The sequence below is a fragment of the Episyrphus balteatus genome, chromosome 2 (genome assembly GCF_945859705.1).
Source record: "Episyrphus balteatus chromosome 2, idEpiBalt1.1, whole genome shotgun sequence".
Taxonomy (NCBI): Eukaryota; Metazoa; Arthropoda; class Insecta; order Diptera; family Syrphidae; genus Episyrphus; species Episyrphus balteatus.
In genome coordinates this window covers 69,965,101-69,982,650 of record NC_079135.1, presented here as the reverse complement: position 1 = coordinate 69,982,650, position 17,550 = coordinate 69,965,101, and the positions used below count along the sequence as shown (strand labels likewise).

General features: G+C 31.1%; 1 protein-coding gene across 2 annotated transcripts; it reads left to right on the top strand.

Annotated features, from left to right (window-relative positions):
* Positions 1-310: 310 nt before the first annotated feature.
* Positions 311-16,733, top strand: LOC129911534 (eukaryotic translation initiation factor 4H). Of its 2 annotated transcripts, none has more exons than XM_055989364.1 (5): positions 311-446; positions 1,016-1,321; positions 11,572-11,702; positions 11,869-12,081; positions 15,928-16,733. In XM_055989364.1, the coding sequence occupies exons 1-5, from the start codon at positions 415-417 to the stop codon at positions 16,098-16,100; spliced, it is 855 nt and encodes a 284-aa protein (XP_055845339.1). In that variant the 5' UTR covers positions 311-414; the 3' UTR covers positions 16,101-16,733. The 2 variants fall into 2 exon arrangements, with proteins under 2 accessions (XP_055845339.1, XP_055845338.1); XM_055989363.1 differs by having other exon boundaries at positions 11,572-11,780.
* Positions 16,734-17,550: the final 817 nt, after the last annotated feature.

The window sequence follows — 17,550 nt, the reverse complement described above, 5'->3', positions numbered from 1 at the left end:
CTCAAAAAAGAGGGATTAAAAAAAAATCGAATTTTGCTTAGTTTGAGGGGATTTTTTTTTCTATGGAACATGATTTTCAAAAAAAATTCGCTTCGAGATCGCCGAAAATTCGATTTTTCAATTGAAAGGAATTCGACATTATACTACTATTACCTCAACAATCTGAACAACTCCTTTGGCCGTGCATTTTTCTAAGAGCCGCCATTTTTATTCCATTTGCCAGCTGAGAATTCGCCGCACAATACAGGGATAATAAAACACAAAATCAACACTTCAAACACCTATAGCCATACTCTTTCCACAACTACGAGACTTTGCCAAAGAAAAAAGACAGCATTCAATGCAGGCAAACACTTCGCCCAACTTCATGCTGTGCGCTACGAAGATTTTTATACCATTTTAAAAAAATAAAACATGGCTGGAAGAGGTGGTTTTGATCACGCTAGGTAAATATTAATTATTTCAATTGTTAATAACTACAAAAACTAACAATAATTAGTTAAATTTGTGCTATTTAATGCAATAAACAAATATTTATCGAATTTATGTCACTTGATGACTTTTTGCATTGAGAATTTCCCGGGCAAAATATTTTTATTTTTTTCTTCGCACAGGGCGGCGAGTGAAAAATGTGTTCTTTTTTCTGCTTCGGGAGTCAATTTGTGCTTTGCGCTTTAAAAATCAGCTAGGGGAAAAATTTTTTAATACCAAAAAAATGCCGAAATATTTTCTCTGATCTTGAATAATGCCAAAGAGGGTTATGAAATAATTCGCACATTTTTTTTTTTTTACTTTTTTTTTTTTTTGATTTTCTGAATTCAATTCATTCATCGTTGATTTAGCTCACGCTGAAAATGATACGGCAAAAAGTTGATTCGCGTGCTCGACACGACTTGACTGACGTTCTTCTTCATATTATACATATGTGGCAGAGTCTGAATTCATAATTTTTGTTTCATTTGTTTATATAACATGTAAGCTATACAAAATTTTTTTGTTTTTTAATTTTGTTTAGAGGAGGATATGGAGGCGACCGCCCACAAAAACAACTTCCGACCGAGTCCCCATTCATTGCTTATGTTGGCAATTTACCCCAGGGCCTGGTGCAGGGTGATGTCATGAAGATTTTCCAAGATTTTGAAGTAAAGAGTGTCCGTTTGGTTAAGGATCGTGAGACCGATCAATTTAAGGGATTCTGTTATGTTGAGTTTGAGACTCTTAAGGATCTGGAATTGGCACTTGATCGCGATGGAAGGATTCAATTGGATGATCGTTCAGCCCCGCTTAGAATTGACATTGCTGAAAAGAGGAAGAATGATCGGTAAGTTCTGATTAATTGAATCATTTATTTGCAAAACATGATAAGTCCACTTTTTTTCAAAATTCGTTTTTTTGACTAAATTTGTACTCCAGGGATAACCACGTCTGTCTTTAAAATATCAACTATCTACTCCATCTATATCCGATTTTACAGCTACGCGAAATATTTTTTTAGCATCAAAAACAGAATAAGTCCCGGACTTATCATCTTTTGAAAATAAACAACAGCTTCTTTTTATGTAAATGGTATATTAGATTAATGGCTGAAAATCTTAAGTTTAAAGCTACTTTAAAGTTAAATTAGCAGTCCGGACATTGTATTTTATTCTCAAATACAATTGTTTGATAGACTGGGGCTAAAAGCAAAATTGCATATCCATTTAAAAACTAATTTCACATCCGTTTATTTTCAAAGTATGATAAGTCCAAAAGCGTTTTTATTTTTTATCTTTTGAGCTATCGCTCCAAAAATTAAAAACGAAACGGTATTTTGTAGCTTGGCAAGAGTTCTACAGAATATATTTTTTATAAATTTTTCTACGCATATCAAAAGAAAATAGAACGTTTTTTTCTTCTCCTGAAAAATTTAAAATCATGGACTTATCATGTTTTGCAAATAAATGATTCAATTAAACAAACAAAATGGATTTCTTTGGGTTTTATGTAGTTTCAACATTTTTATCTTTTTTTGGTAGGTATAGCATGTCTAATTATCATTTACAAATTCAATTTACAAACTACATAGTCTTAAAAAATCCTAACTTTGTGGTCATAAGCCCTTATTTGTATTAATTTGCTTCGTTGTTTTCTTATCTGATGAAATTACTTTTTTTTCGGAAATTTCCAACTTTTAATAAATGAACTTTTTCGTATATATTTTTATTATTACAATAATAAGATTTTTTATTAAAACAAACTAATGAGAGGATTGGATATTGAAGGGTGTTTCCCTGCACATGATGTAGACACAATTTTTAAACAACATTAGGTTTGTATTAAGTTTCATTTTCGTATGTTTCCATACTTGCAGTTAGGCTGCTATTTATTCCGTCAATTCCATTATAATCTTTGTACTGTTTCACGGATGCCAATCCGATCATCAGACTCCTTTATTCCATTTGTATGTGGTGCTTAGTCTAGTAAATACTCAAATGTGACGGAAAAAGTTTTTCAAATTAAATGAAAAATTACTAGACTAAACACCACATACAAATGGAATGAAGGAGTCTGATGATCAGATTGGCATCCGTGAAACAGTACTGTAACTCTAGCCATAAACACTTGGTGGTTGCACCTTCAAGATGTTGTTGTTGTTCAAAGATTATAACATTAGGTTAGTTTAATTAGAAAAAAAGTGGAGTAGAATAGAAGAGTTTTATAAAAAAAAACGTGAGACAAGAAGACAACAACAAACGCATTTGAAAGTTTTTACAAATCCGTTTTTATCAGTTCTAACTCAAAAGAAAGTACAGAAAATCATGTTTCGAACTGTTAATAATTTTATAAAACAAAAAAAAAAAACAGACATTTTTCTCATACTTTTAAATACAAAAAGAATCATCAAAATCGGTTCACTTAGTCGAAGGTTCTGTGGTAACAGTCATACAAAAAAAAAAGACGAATTATGAACCTCTTCCTTTTTGGAAGTCGGTTAAAAACCAATGAATGCTCTCCGAAACAGAAATTTCTTCGTTAACTACCAAAAAGTTGTTCTTTTCTGTTTCGAACAGTCCAGAACAGAATTATTAAACAAAGCTTAACATTGTCTTGTAAGGCATCTGTGAACCTACCTATACATTTTAATTCGAAAGTCTCGTCATAAACACGGTAAATTTGAATAATATAGGACAGGTAAATAAACAAAGTCCCAACGATTATTTTTATGATTTGGACCCTATTGTAGTAGTTCTAATTGTACAAGGACCGCTTTGATTCAAAATAAACAGAACCAAGAACCAACATATTACATATTAGTTGTTCAATATAAGTTCAAGTGACCTCAACTCCAAAAATTTATAAAGCGTTTCGCCCAGGTACGACAGTGGGCTCATCATCATCATCACTCCACTTAAAATAAAAATAATTTTAATAATTTTTTATTATTTTTGTTATTTTTTTCTTCGTTAACATATTAGTTGTGTTCACCGAGGATTTTTCTAGATCAAAACAGGACAGGACAGCATAGTTTCGTGAGAAACGTCACAACAAGTTATAACAGTCATTTAAACGTCAGTTGTCAAAATAAAAAAAAACAACAATTTGTAAATTATATGAATTTTTTGCTCATCAGTTCTCGTTAGTTTTATCTATTTTTTTGTGTTTTTACTGCGGAAAATATAATTAAAAATTGTTTTTAATTATAAAAACCATGAACACCCGAGAAATATTCGCACAGTTAAATCAAACCAAAAACAAAAAATGAAACTTCTCACGAATCAAGGGGCACGGTAGTGCCCAGCCAAGTTCTCTAGCAACTTTGGCACTACACCCTTATTTACAGGAAACAACTCAGGCCATTTTCGACCCCCCTCTAACTTCCACACCAAAGATGCTAGAAATTTTAAACTCGCTACATTTATTGAGCTTGTCAAAACCAAACTCCTCACAAAATTTAAGCCTTTTACGATGAGTAGTTTCTGAGATATAGGGCTTCAAAAATCGCAAAAACCGTAACTGACTGACTGACTCACTCACTCACTCACTCACTGACAGATCATCAAAATTATGGAGAACTTCCCGTTAACGTAGAAACTTGAAATTTTACACGGTGATAGGGCTTGTGGTGTATACAAAGGGAAAAATCGAAAATTTGAGATTTTCAATTCAGGGGGCGTGGCAACCGCCCATATCCGCTGAATTTTCATTAAATATAATAGAGCATTTCTGATTATCGTAGAATCTTGAAATTTGGTAGAATGGTAGAGCTGGTAGTTTGTACAAAGGAAAAAATTTAAAATTTGAGAATTTCAGCCAGGGGGCGTGGCATCCGCCCATTTTCGCTGAATTTTCATTAAATATAATAAAGCACTTCTGATTATCGTAGAATCTTGAAATTTGGTAGAATGGTAGAGATGGTAGTTTATACAAAGGAAAAAATTTAAAATTTGAGAATTTCAGCCTGGGGGCGTGGCAACCGCCCATTTCCGCTGAATTTTCATTAAATATAAAGAGCATTTCTGATTGTCGTAGAATCTTGAAATTTGGTAGAATGGTAGAGATGGTAGTTTATACAAAGGAAAAAATTTAAAGTTTGAGAATTTCAGCCAGGGGGCGTGGCAACCGCCCATTTTCACTGAATTTTCATCAAATATAAAGATTTTCAATTCTACAGCCATACCTTGCCAAAAGTAGTGAAATCACAACAAAAACATTACTGTTAAAAAAGGAGCCAAGTTCTCCTATGTTGAAATTATTCTGGCACAAAAAGTACTGAGATGTAAAAGTGTACCAAGTTCTAAAGTTTGAGTTCAAATTCGTATCAATAAAATTTTGATTGTTTACTTTGCAATTTTTGAAATAACTTTAAAAATCGGTAATTAAAAGAAAAATTGTCAAGAGAACAATCAAAATTTTATTGATACGAATTTGAACCCAAACTTTAGAACCTGGTACACTTTTACATCTCAGTACTTTTTGTGCCAGAATAATTTCAACATAGGAGAACTTGGCTCCTTTTTTAACAGTAATGTTTTTGTTGTGTTTGTTCTAACCTGATCTGACTTCAAAGAAAGAACAGAAAATCCTATTCTAAACTGTTCTAGATTTGTCAATGAATAGCAAACTAGAACAGATCAGCACAGAAAAAAACTCAATGAACAGCAAAAAGCTGTACTTTTCTGCCTAGAACAGTCCAGCACAGCGTCAGTGAACACAACTTTTCTTTTTACATTGGTCCATTCTTAATGGTGATTAGAACCATTGCGTATAGAAAGAAAGCAAGAACATGATCGTTCTATGTTTTGCTACTCTATTGCCTTCAAACTAAATAATCGGGAAAGTACCGATAGCCTACTTAAGCAGCATAAGGTTTTACGGGCGGTCACATGCACGAAATTCAAACTTTTTAGAGCCGTTTGCTGAATCGAAACTTAAGCATTTAAGTTCAACATAAATCCTTATGTGACAGTTTATGCAGAGGAAAAAGTAGAGAATAAGAGTTTATGTTCAACATAAATTATTAATGTTTCGATTCAGAAAATGGCCCTTACGTGCTAAAATCCTCCAAGTTGAACATAACTAAGTAGTAGGAAATAGTTGGATAAAAGTTCCTTATGTTCTTCTAAGCACTTTTATTTGATCGAGAAAGCAAGAATGTGGCTTAAAAAATTGATGTATATAGATAACAAAAAAGGACATCAACTATTATTATTATAAAACTTAGCTAACTTCATAAAATTTAACCATCTGCGGATGCTACAATTTACTTGTGAGTGTTCAGTATTTTGTTCTAATATTCCTCACACTAACTATGATACACAAGCGCTTTTGCACTCGCACACGAATAATTTTGTTTCACACATAGTTTAGTGAATTGACGTTTCTATCGATTTGACTTCTGAATTTGAAATTTTTTAGCAATTTCTATAATGAAAATAAATAATTGCTAAGTTCAACGTAAGAATTTTTTAAAGAAACATAGAATAAACTAACAAGAACATAAGACCTGTGTTCGACTTAGTTAGGATTCTAATTTATGTTCCTTATGAGCAAAAGGACCTTAATGCATAATCTTATAGATTTTCTCGAGAGTGTGTCATTTTTCGCATCAGTTCGTTTTAACATCGAGCTAAACCCCAAATTACAGAACGGATACACTTCCAATTTGTACCAATAGTATCTATTACGGATATTATTGTTTGTAAATTTTTAATTCCAATTTCAAATGATGACATGTCAGCGTCCCTGCTGATGATGCTGATTTTTATAATAATTGTGTATCCTAATTTTCAAAAACTCGAAATAAAAAAAATATAAATTAATACACTTTTGATCTTTTTTAACAATTGGCAAATTCAATTGCATTTTTCCGATTGTGAGATTTGCTTTTGCCATTGGTTAAAAAAGATCAAAAGAGTATTATAATACAGATTTATTTGAGTTTTTGATAAATAGAAAGCACAATTATTATTAAAATGCAACATCAGCAACGAGGCGGATGACATGATCTGGCATTTACAAGTTGGATAGTTTGAGGCCTTATAAATTCAGTGTTTGTATAGGATTGCACATGCGGCTTAAAGAAATACTTTTTTGAGTTTTACTTTCACATAACACAATTTTTTTTAAAGATTAATTTTACTATACATTTTTTCCAATAAAAAACTACAACGAATTTTGATACAAAAAATAACAAATATGTTTCATTACTCATTAAGTGATTGTTCATTGAATGCACATTCGATGAAATCAATGCCATTCCCATCTACTCGTCTCGTACAAACGAGCATTTTTAGATTTATTACTAATGTGAATTTCCATTTACCACAAAAGATAAATTATTTTTGATCTGAGATAAAAAAAATACTGGGAAATACTGGTATCTCATATTCTTTTTGCCAATAGGGATCAATAATTTTTCAATCTGAGATCAAATTTTTCAGATCTCGATTTATACAGAGATTTACATCTTTTGCACATGAACTTTTACCCACACACACCGCAATTTCTGAAGTTTATGTCAAAATTTGTTTTTGTAAATTCTTGAGGAGAATTCTACCACATCAAAAAGAACACAACTGTTGCAATTTTTAAACATACAAGTTTGGCAGTAAAATGGGAATTCCTTTCATTGACATGTGTTTATACTTTGTGAGAAAGTGTGGAGGCAATTTTAGCGAAGGTAATACCAAATATATATCAAATGGAAGTCTTAAATCCATCACTTAACGACAATCTATGAGGAACATGCGTAAAACAATATTTGTCTTTGAAAAATTTACGAAAGCTCTAGACAGTTTGCTGATATGTATTTCAAAGAGATTTAAGGGGTTATATCTAGTTGTAATTGCGAAAAAACGTTCTTTTTTGTGGATTTTTTGCGAAGAGGCATTTAATTATATAAACATAAAGAATACATGTACATATGTATAGCAAATTTATTGAATTAAAAGAATTCGCTGTGTATTTAAAAAAATATTGGGTTCCGTTATTGATGTAGTAGATCTCCTAGACGACCTCCAAAAAAAAGGTGTCTGGCGGTGAGCAAGATATCTCTGATCCAAATCACCTAAAATTAAAAAAAAAAAACCAAAAGATTCTTTTCCAGGATAGACGAATGTAGGTAATGAACGATGGAATAGTAAGAATTTTGATTTTTGGCAAAATGGCGGCTTCCTAAATAAAAAATCGTTGTTTTTCACGAAAATTTAGACTTAAAAGTGGCTTTAAAAATTGAGTTATTGTCAGAAACCTTATTATTATTTTCAAAAAAAATTCTTATACAGGGTCTCCCAAAAGTAATGGATCAAACGAAAAATGCTGATAGGCCAACTTAAGGGCTCTCAGAATTTGGTAACTTGTTCATCCCAAATCTTTACGGTTTTCGATTTAATGCAGTTTTTGTGAAATTTCGAAAAATCCCGACCTCGCAACAGGATTTTGCTTCCTCCGCTCATAATTGATTTTTACTTGCTCTATAGGGCAAGTATTGGTTTCGTGTAGAAAAAAAAAATCGAGGTTTTAATCAAAACCAACATTACGATGATGGAGAAGATCAAAAAAGTGGTTTTCGTCATGCCGTCCGTCGGTCTGTGCGTCTGTGCGTCCATCTGTACATCGAGCTAGGGCCTAAACGGATGGATGGATTTGCTTGAAACTTGGTACAGATGATTTTTACGTAATTCCCTAGGACGGTTTTTTTTATTTTTTTAATATCTCCAATTTAACGCATATCTCCCATATAACTTTTTCGAGGTATTTCAAATTTCTCGAAAACGGCTCTAACGTGCGCAGTACTCTTATTGATTCTAACAAAACTGCATTTTTAGTTTTTCTCAAAAAATGCCGAGAGCGGAAATATGGCGTTGTCGTTTTTCAAAAATTGACATGTTTTTTAAGTTCATATATTTCATCAAAGCATAAGTCAATTTTTTCAAAATTTACAGACATCATAGGTATTGAAGTGTAAAATGTAAAAAAATTAAAAAAAAAGATTTTCAAAAAATATTTAAAAAATTGAATTTTTTAACTTTCGATTTTTTTTTTTTTTCTCCACAAAATCTTAAATTTCCAATAGATATTTAAGATAAAGATGCTTTGAACTACAAGAGCAAGTACGTGCGACCCAGTCGTGCATTTTATTATTTATTACAATTCTTTCACTAAAACATTGCCTAATAACAAGAAATAATTACGTTATCAAAATATTTTTTATTTCATTCGCCATTTTGCTGCAAATTAATTAACAGTTCCAAGTTTTATAAAAAACTCAATTTCTTACTTTTATTTCATAGCAACACCCTGAAAAAAATTTGTAAGGTGTGACACTGGTTGCTTTTAAATTGTAATATCTTTAGTTCTAACTTCAACTTTGGAAACTTTTATACATTTTTTTTAAAACTACAATAACACAAGTTTACAAAATAATAAACCAGTGTCACACCATACAAATTTTTTTCAGGGTGTTGCTCTGAAATAAAAGTAAGAAATTGAGTTTTTATTAAACTTGGAACTGTTAATTAATTTGCAGCGAGCAAAAAAATGCAAACGAAAGAGGTTTAAAGAGTTTTGAACAAGAACTAAGTTACCAAATTTGGCATATCGAAATTGTTTTATTTTCATTAAACAGAGTCAATTTGTGGAATATTTTACTCCAAAACCATTATTTGGTCAAAAGTCTACCGAAATATGCGTTTTAGACGAGCAAAAAAATGTAAATGTTCTTATTGTTTGCATTTTTTTTTGCTCGCTAGTGTACATTCAAAATATGCAAAACAAATTATTTAATTTTTTTCAAAATTATAACTATGTATAACCCCATAATGCAAGTCGCACACAAAAGTAAAACTGTTAAACGTACAATGCTGCAGCAGTTATATAACTATTTGTCTATGTTTGTAAGAAAGAGTACAAAATAAGTCAAAATTCACTCGTAATTATAACAATATTATCAATTCTTTTTTGCAGCACTGCTGCAGTCCTAAAATTAGAAGGTACTGAGTGATTTCGTAATTTCTATCAATTTTAAATTAACCACGAAAAATGGAAAATATAACAGTCAGTCAAAGAGCTGACAGTAGATTCTAGCATCAAATATAACCGATTCTTGTCAATATTTGCAAACGGGAGGAATCTGCTAGGTGAATTCTGATAGTTGACAGTTGGTTTTCGTTGTCACACGTGATTATCACATTTTTATGACTTTCTTGTAACACCAATTTTGATTTCACTTTCATACAATTTCAATTCCAACTTTCAAGCAAAAAAAATTACAGTGCTCAGTTAACTCAGAGTAATCCTGCAAGTGAATTTCACTCCAGTTTACTCAGAAGTGCTATTTCAGTAGGGAATGAATACTTAAATTCCCGAAACAAAACTCATATCGTCGCGACATTCTCTATAATCGTAATATCATGGAAAAGTGTAATCTCAACTTTTTTTAGATGTGAATTAGTGATTTCTACAAAATGGCATACCAATTTTAATTTAAATATTTTTTTTTTAAGAAAATCGGTTTTCGGCCGATGATTCCTAAACACCCTGTAAAGCAATTTTCTTGAAATTCATTGGTGTAACAGCCCTGGAAATTTCCTTCAAATTAAAAAAAAAAACTGTACCGCTACCTCAATCCGTTCAAAAGTTATGATTTTTGCAACGAGATAAGTCATTTTGGACAACAGTGCGTCGGTGAAACCAGAAAAGTGTGTAACTCCATTTTAGCAAATTTTATAGGAGAGCAAAAAAACAGTATCGTTTGAAGGCATTTGTATGAGTTTTCATTTTCTAATTTGCTAATAAAATAAAAGGGATCGGGTCAAAATTCTGGCTTCAAAATTCTGCTTTTCAAAATTCTGCTTTTTCAGCGAAAATTCTGTTTTTCAAAATTCTGCTTTTTTTCTATTCTGTTTTTCAAAATTCTGCTTTTTAAAATTCTGCTTTTCAAAATTCTGCCAGCATTATATTTGAACAAAAAAATTCTGCTAATTCTGTTTTTTTTTTTTTATAGCATATGCGCTGGCTAAAGAAAAATACACCTCATTAATGTAATTCAACATTGGTACTTTCCTAAATTTTTTTATTTAAGTGTCGCAAATATTTTTTGAAATGCATATACTGACTTTCTTTCAAATAAAATATGTATGCTAATTGGAACCGATGTTGTATATTCCTTTTCTTATTCAAATTTTTGAATATTCATCTTTATTTGATAAATTAATAAATTTTTAGTTATTTTCGGAAATGTTTAATATTAAAAACCTTTTCTTAATATTTCCAAATTTATTCATTTATAAAACAAAAATTAATTCGCATTTAAAAAATGACAAATTATGTAGGTAAGTAATCAAATAAGCAGATAATTTTTCAAAAAGATGATTTTACAGAATTCTGCAAAAAAATAAAAAAGGGTTTGGAAAATGTTAAAAAGCGCGCGCTTTTTAACATTTTCCAAACCCTTTTTTATTTTTTTGCAGAATTTTGAAAAGCAGAATTATGAAAAGCAGAATTTTGAAAAACAGAATTTTGAAAAACAGAATTTTGAAAAGGAGAATTTTGAAAGCAGAATTTTGTAAAGCAGAATTTTGAAAGCAGAATTTTGACAAAAGAATTTTGACCCCGGCAGAATTTTGACCCCAACCCAAAATAAAAACTATGAACTTTAAGGGGATTCTCAGTTTAAGGAACGGTAGATATTAGGTTTGTCTAACAGATGGCATTCAAATCTAATTTTCATAAAATTTGGAGTTACACACTTTTCTGGTTTCACCGACGATATCCGTAATTAAATTCAAAACGTTTTTTGTTCACTTAAACCAGATTAACTCATCAAAACTGTTGTGCTAACTCAGAGTTTACCCGCACTGGAAAACTGATGGGTAATATCAATCCATTTTTGTTGCTGTCCAAATTTGTTTTTGTGATATTTTAGCAAACAAAATATACCAGTCGAGATACAGACAAATTCTGTGTTGAGCCAAATTTAAATAAAAAAAAAAATCAGTTTTTATTAAATCTTAAAATAAACAATTGTTTTGGAGTCATTGCATTGATTTACTAGTTTACTACATTTTTTATGCTTTATTTCTTTTCTTACAGTGGAGGTGGCGGCGGTGGCGGTTTCCAAAAACGAGGACCACCACGACAGGGTGGATCTAACCAGCAATTCAATCGTGGAGGTAATGGTGGCGGTATGAATCGTAATAACGACAACCGCAATGATAACAGAGGTGCGTACAATGATAATTACGGACAAAATGATAGGAATCGCGTTGGCGGTGGTGGTGGTATGAATAGAGGATATAATGGTAATTGATACCATTGTGTTGTCGTTCTTTTGGGATGCTTAATATATTTTGTTGGCTTGTGTTTTTGTTTTTCATGTTTTATGTTTAGATCGTCCTACGAATCGTGGTCGTTATGGAAATTTCAGCGATGATCGCAATTTCGATCGCAATATGGATCGCAACAATAGGGAAGGCAGTTATGGTGGCAGCAGTCGAGATGGCGGCGATCGTTACAACAACTATAATCGCCAACGAGGTGGTGATCGTGATCGCCAGTATAATAACTCAAACGACAGACCACCGTCGTCTGTTGGATCTTTAGGTTTGTTAAAATTTATTTTGATTTATTAAAAAAAAAAAAAACAGTAGGGTTTTTGTACCTTCTTGGGTTATGGTTGGTGTGCACTTAAGGAACTATACTTTATCTTTAATTAGATATATTCATTCGTTTTTTTTTTTTAATTTGGTATAAATTGTTGAATGACTGCAGTGTTATAGAAGGGAAAAAGTGCTTTCAGTTAGATGAAATTTTAGTATGTTGACTATCACAACACAATTTCCTGATCAAGAGCCGTTATAGGTTCAACTCCAAACACACAAAAGTTTCTTAGAAGAAATAAGATACAAAAAAAAACTGTTAAACATTTGATCCTGAAACTTTTTTTTCCAATCCCGACATTACAAGATTTCACTGAGCTACAGAAATAAAAGAGTATTTTAGTATTAATTTTACAGTTTTTTCGTATGTTTCCATACTTTGCAGTGACTGCTTTTTGTTCCGTCAATTCCATTATAATCTTTGAACAACAACAACATCTTGAAGGTGCTACCACCAAGTGTTTTATGGCTAGAGTTACAGTACTGTTTCACGGATGCCAATCCGATCATCAGACTCCTTTTATTCCATTTTGTGTGTGGTGCTTGGTCTAGTAATTTTTTCATTTGATTTGAAAAACTTCTTCCGTCACACTTGAGTATTGAACCTAGACCAAGCGAGTTCAGAAGCCAGTACACTACGCACTGCGCTACCTCACCCACGTGATTAGCCTCACCCAATTGCAGGTTTTCTTAGTTTATCAACATGCAAATGAATAGACTTAGCATTTTTACTAGCTCCTTCAAGTATGATTGTTGTTGTTCGGCTCTTTCATGTTTTTCTCCATAGTCTTAAGCATAGCAACAATTCGTTTGCATATACGAAAGTAGGAAAGTGATTAGAAAGATGTTAGGCGCGGACCCTGATTATTTTTCATCATATTAAGTTTACAGTTTTTTCGTATGTTTCCATACTTTGCAGTGACTGCTTTTTGTTCCGTCAATTCCATTATAATCTTTGAACAACAACAACATCTTGAAGGTGCTACCACCAAGTGTTTTATGGCTTTTCCAAAGTATGGAAACATACGAAAAAACTGTAAACTTAATATGATGAAAAATAATCAGGGCCCGCGCCTAACATCTTTCTAATCACTTTCCTACTTTCGTATATGCAAACGAATTGTTGCTATGCTTAAGACTATGGAGAAAAACATGAAAGAGCCGAACAACAACAATCATACTTGAAGGAGCTAGTAAAAATGCTAAGTCTATTCATTTGCATGTTGATAAACTAAGAAAACCTGCAATTGGGTGAGGCTAATCACGTGGGTGAGGTAGCGCAGTGCGTAGTGTACTGGCTTCTGAACTCGCTTGGTCTAGGTTCAATACTCAAGTGTGACGGAAGAAGTTTTTCAAATCAAATGAAAAAATTACTAGAACAAGCACCACACACAAAATGGAATAAAAGGAGTCTGATGATCGGATTGGCATCCGTGAAACAGTACTGTAACTCTAGCCATAAAACACTTGGTGGTAGCACCTTCAAGATGTTGTTGTTGTTCAAAGATTTTAGTATTAATGTTTTCAAAATGGCTGAAGGGACGAGGTAAATGCGGCGAAGCTCAACATTGGGTTATTTAATATGGAAAGTGAAGAACGAGTTCTTGCTTATAAAAGTACCCTGGAATGTTGTCAATAAACCGACATCAAACATAGCTAATGGATAAGGAGCTAAGGATCAACCCAACATTTAACATCATATACGAGTATGATTATAGGACAACTCATGACGGGCAGGCAATCATGAAAAAAGTTATCAAAGGGATTGTAACAAATTTATTTTGAGTTCATATTATTCAGCCCTATCGGCAATACTTTATCCCTGGAAAAATTTCTCTAGTTCGAAAAATCGGTATCGGCAATAATTTTTGAATGGAAAAACTTCCTAGGAGAGATTTCCCCTATAAAAATACCTATCGGCAATGAAGTTTCTCCCCCGAAGTATTCCTGTCTTTGTTTTGATAGGGAACAGATATTTTGAAGCAAAAATGTAAGTTTTTTTATTCAGAATATTAAATAAAATGTGAAAAAAAAACGTTAAAACAAAGCATGGAAATGGAGAAGGCCCATTCCAATAGTATAAATTTGCTACTTTGGACGAAGCAACAATCAAATTATGTGGAATGGTTCAATCTGTAGAATTCTCGATTTGGGTTGTCTTCGTGATAAAAAGGAAAATAGTAAACCAAGAAAATTTTTGTGGCCTAAGACTCCAGGCAAATTAAATACTACCATAAGTGGATCTTTCAGTCATATCCTAACACACAAAATATTATAATCTCATGTCATGAAAGAAAACTAAACCGGGAACTTTGTGATAAAAGAAATAAAATTAACTTGATGAATAAACAGCAAATAATCAACATCAACGAAATAAATTATAAATATTGCACTATTTGACATTTTTTTTTTACTTTGTGCACCGAACACAACCAAATTGGAGTTGTCAAAATGTTCGAAGAAATATCTTCGAAGGTTTTTTTTTTTTTGTTAAGTTGGCTGTATTTCTTTCCCGAAAACGAAATTCCGATGGAGATTCGCGATAAGGAGAAAAATTCCCGAGAGAGAAAACCTTCTCCCGGGGAAGTTTCTCACGTGAGATTGCCGATAGGGCTGATTGTAATATGTATTTTTTCTTTTAAGGGACACATTGTTCGTTGTTGTTTTTATTTTTTTTAAATTGTTTTACCTGTTCATATAAGATGGGCTTCTCAATCTGCTAAAGATGCGTGTTTGACTTTTCGACTTAGCACGAAAAGACTACTCTCAGACAAAAAGTCCACATAATAATAGCTCTTTTTTCCACTAGTTTGTTTTTTTCTTCGTACTTGTTTTTTTAGCAGTTCGGTGCAACTTAAAGAAATTAACACAAGAATTCTTCAAATACTTTTGATGGTCATAATAGCTTTAAATGTTTCGGAACGGATTTTGCTAATCGGCTATACAGAATAGGGTGTCAATAATACCGGCTGCATAGGTTGAAACGATGCCATTAAAAAAAGAAGAGGAAGGCATTTTCAAGAAACGCCTCCAGTTCATTAGAGCCTTGTTGCGAAGAATGTCTTGTTGAATGTGGATTATGATTATTTTTGGTCCGTGCTGATCATTCTGAATAAATTTTATTCCCAAAACTAAAAAAAATAAAAACATTTTAAATTTTCTCCCCCCTTCTCTTCTCTGCTATCCCGCGAACTGGACCTCTTACGCTACTTGTTGCCATTGTTATTTGTTAATTTGTTTTACGTTTTAACCTCCAAATGTTGAAAAACAAAAAAATCGATTACTGATCCTATTATAAAGTGTTTTTCGTTCCGGTTTTAGATTGTAACTTTTAAAGAGGAAAAAAAATACTTAATACGGATTAAGTTACTATATGTTAAAAATAGCATTAGTCATTACCAAAATAACGAACCAAATCTTTTTCGATATTCAATTCAGATCTAAGTGTTTGAAATTGTACATCTTAATAAACGGAAATATTTGGATTAAAAATGTCAAGCTTTTAGCATCATCCGGATATACAAAAAATATATAAAATGTATACAAAAAAAAAACAAATAAAACCATATTTGGAAACAGGACCAGGTTCTTAGCTTTGGTCTATAAAATTTTCATCGATAAAATTTTGATTGTTTTACTTCTCAAGTTTTTAAGCAATTTTTATTAGTGATAAATTAAAAAAAAAATGTTAGAGTAAAACAATCAAAATTTAATCGATAAACTTTTTTCGATTAATTCATTCTATCGTTAGTTTTTATTAACACAAATAATTTCTTTTTTTTTCCAACAGATGACAGTGAAAGACCCCGACTTAATTTAAAACCCCGAACTATACAAACACCCATTAACTCTTTGGCGGAGACAAAGCAGGCCGCTTCTATTTTTGGCAATGCCAAACCAAGGGAAGAGAAGCTTAAAGAGCAAGGAAAGGAAGCCCACGAAGAAGAATATTCAAGTTCTTAAACAAAAATATTAAAACAGAAAACATTAATTAATGCAAATTATAAAGAAAAAGAAAAATAGAAAGTAATAATTATTTCACAGCCAAGAGCTGAACCAAGAGAGTTAATTGTATGGAAAAGATAAAAAAAAAAAAGAAATCAATGCGAATATTCAAAAAAAAAAAAAAAACGAGAAAATAAATACAAGGAAACCAAAATCTATCTATGAAAAAAAAAACAAGCGAAAGTGGATAAAGAGAAATAATAAGCAAGCAAAGTAAGGATTTCATAAAAAAAAAATATTAAAGCTAGTTTCTTCTTTTTTAACTATAAAAAAAAACAATTAAAATAAAGATATTTGTATTTAAATTTAAATATTAAGTAAATATTGAATACCAATATAAAACAAAATAATTACTTACAATATATAAATAAATATATATGCGTATATTACTTTGTAAAAAAAATAAAATCAACTTTTTAAAATATTAATTACATACACTTACACTTTGATATATTTTATATTCAAATATATCTAGTAATTATAATATTTGTAAAGAAGAACAAAACAAAAAAAAAATAAATAAATTTAAACTACCTAAGCTGACGATCGAATTAAGTAAAAAAAAAAAATAAGTGGAAATACCCACAAAAATACACACATACACACACAAGTATAAGCAAATAAGTTTTTTCCTTGTTTTAACTGATTTTTCGTTTGTTGCCTGTCATCAATATTATTATTGTTTTTAATTTCATACTAGTTGAACATTTTTCTTAATTATATTTGAATTTATTGTCTTGCACCCCATAATTAAAATAGAGGCATATTTATTATTATACAATTATTATCCTTGATCTATTCAAATTTGGAGTAAAATATAAATACAAAAACAACAACAACAACAAAAAGAAAAACTTTAATATATTCTGTATAGCAACAAACGCGTATCAGGAGTTGTATTGTGTTACTAAAAAACTGGTCTTAGCATCTATTCTATTATATAACTAATTAATTATTTTTCTTATTATTTTTTTTTAAATTTTACACTTGTAAATGATTGTTTTTCATAGAAAAATACCAATAAATAAAACTAATAAAAAAATAACAAAACACAAAAAAAATTTTAAAAGAATAAAAACAAAAAACGCGTTATTTATTTAATATTACTCATCCGTTAGTTCTCTGGTTGCGAAAAATAAGCTATTCTATTGTTGTGTGTGTTTTCTGTTTGGAAATTTTTGAAGTCATAGAAATTTGTTTCTAAGAATGTTTTAAGTTTGATTTTTGTTTTCCTTTTGTGTATCTTTAGTAAATATATATACATAAAATATATAAATGTTTTCGTTCTGAAATATGTAATATCGATCATCTACGTTCATTCAGTTTCTGTACTGTTGGTTTGGTGATCTGTTTAATGATTGTTGGCCTTTACATGAATAAACAATAAGGGCCAATTTTTAGCACTTCA

What these genes read in the sequence shown, in the direction of transcription:
- LOC129911534 (XM_055989363.1), top strand. Translation starts at nt 415, where the DNA reads ATGGCTGGAAGAGGTGGTTTTGATCACGCTAG. An exon ending in GGTGGTTTTGATCACGCTAG is followed by an intron (nt 447 to 1,015) that starts GTAAATATTAAT and finishes AATTTTGTTTAG; the next exon opens with AGGAGGATATGGAGGCGACC. An exon ending in GAAAAGAGGAAGAATGATCG is followed by an intron (nt 1,322 to 11,571) that starts GTAAGTTCTGAT and finishes CTTTTCTTACAG; the next exon opens with TGGAGGTGGCGGCGGTGGCG.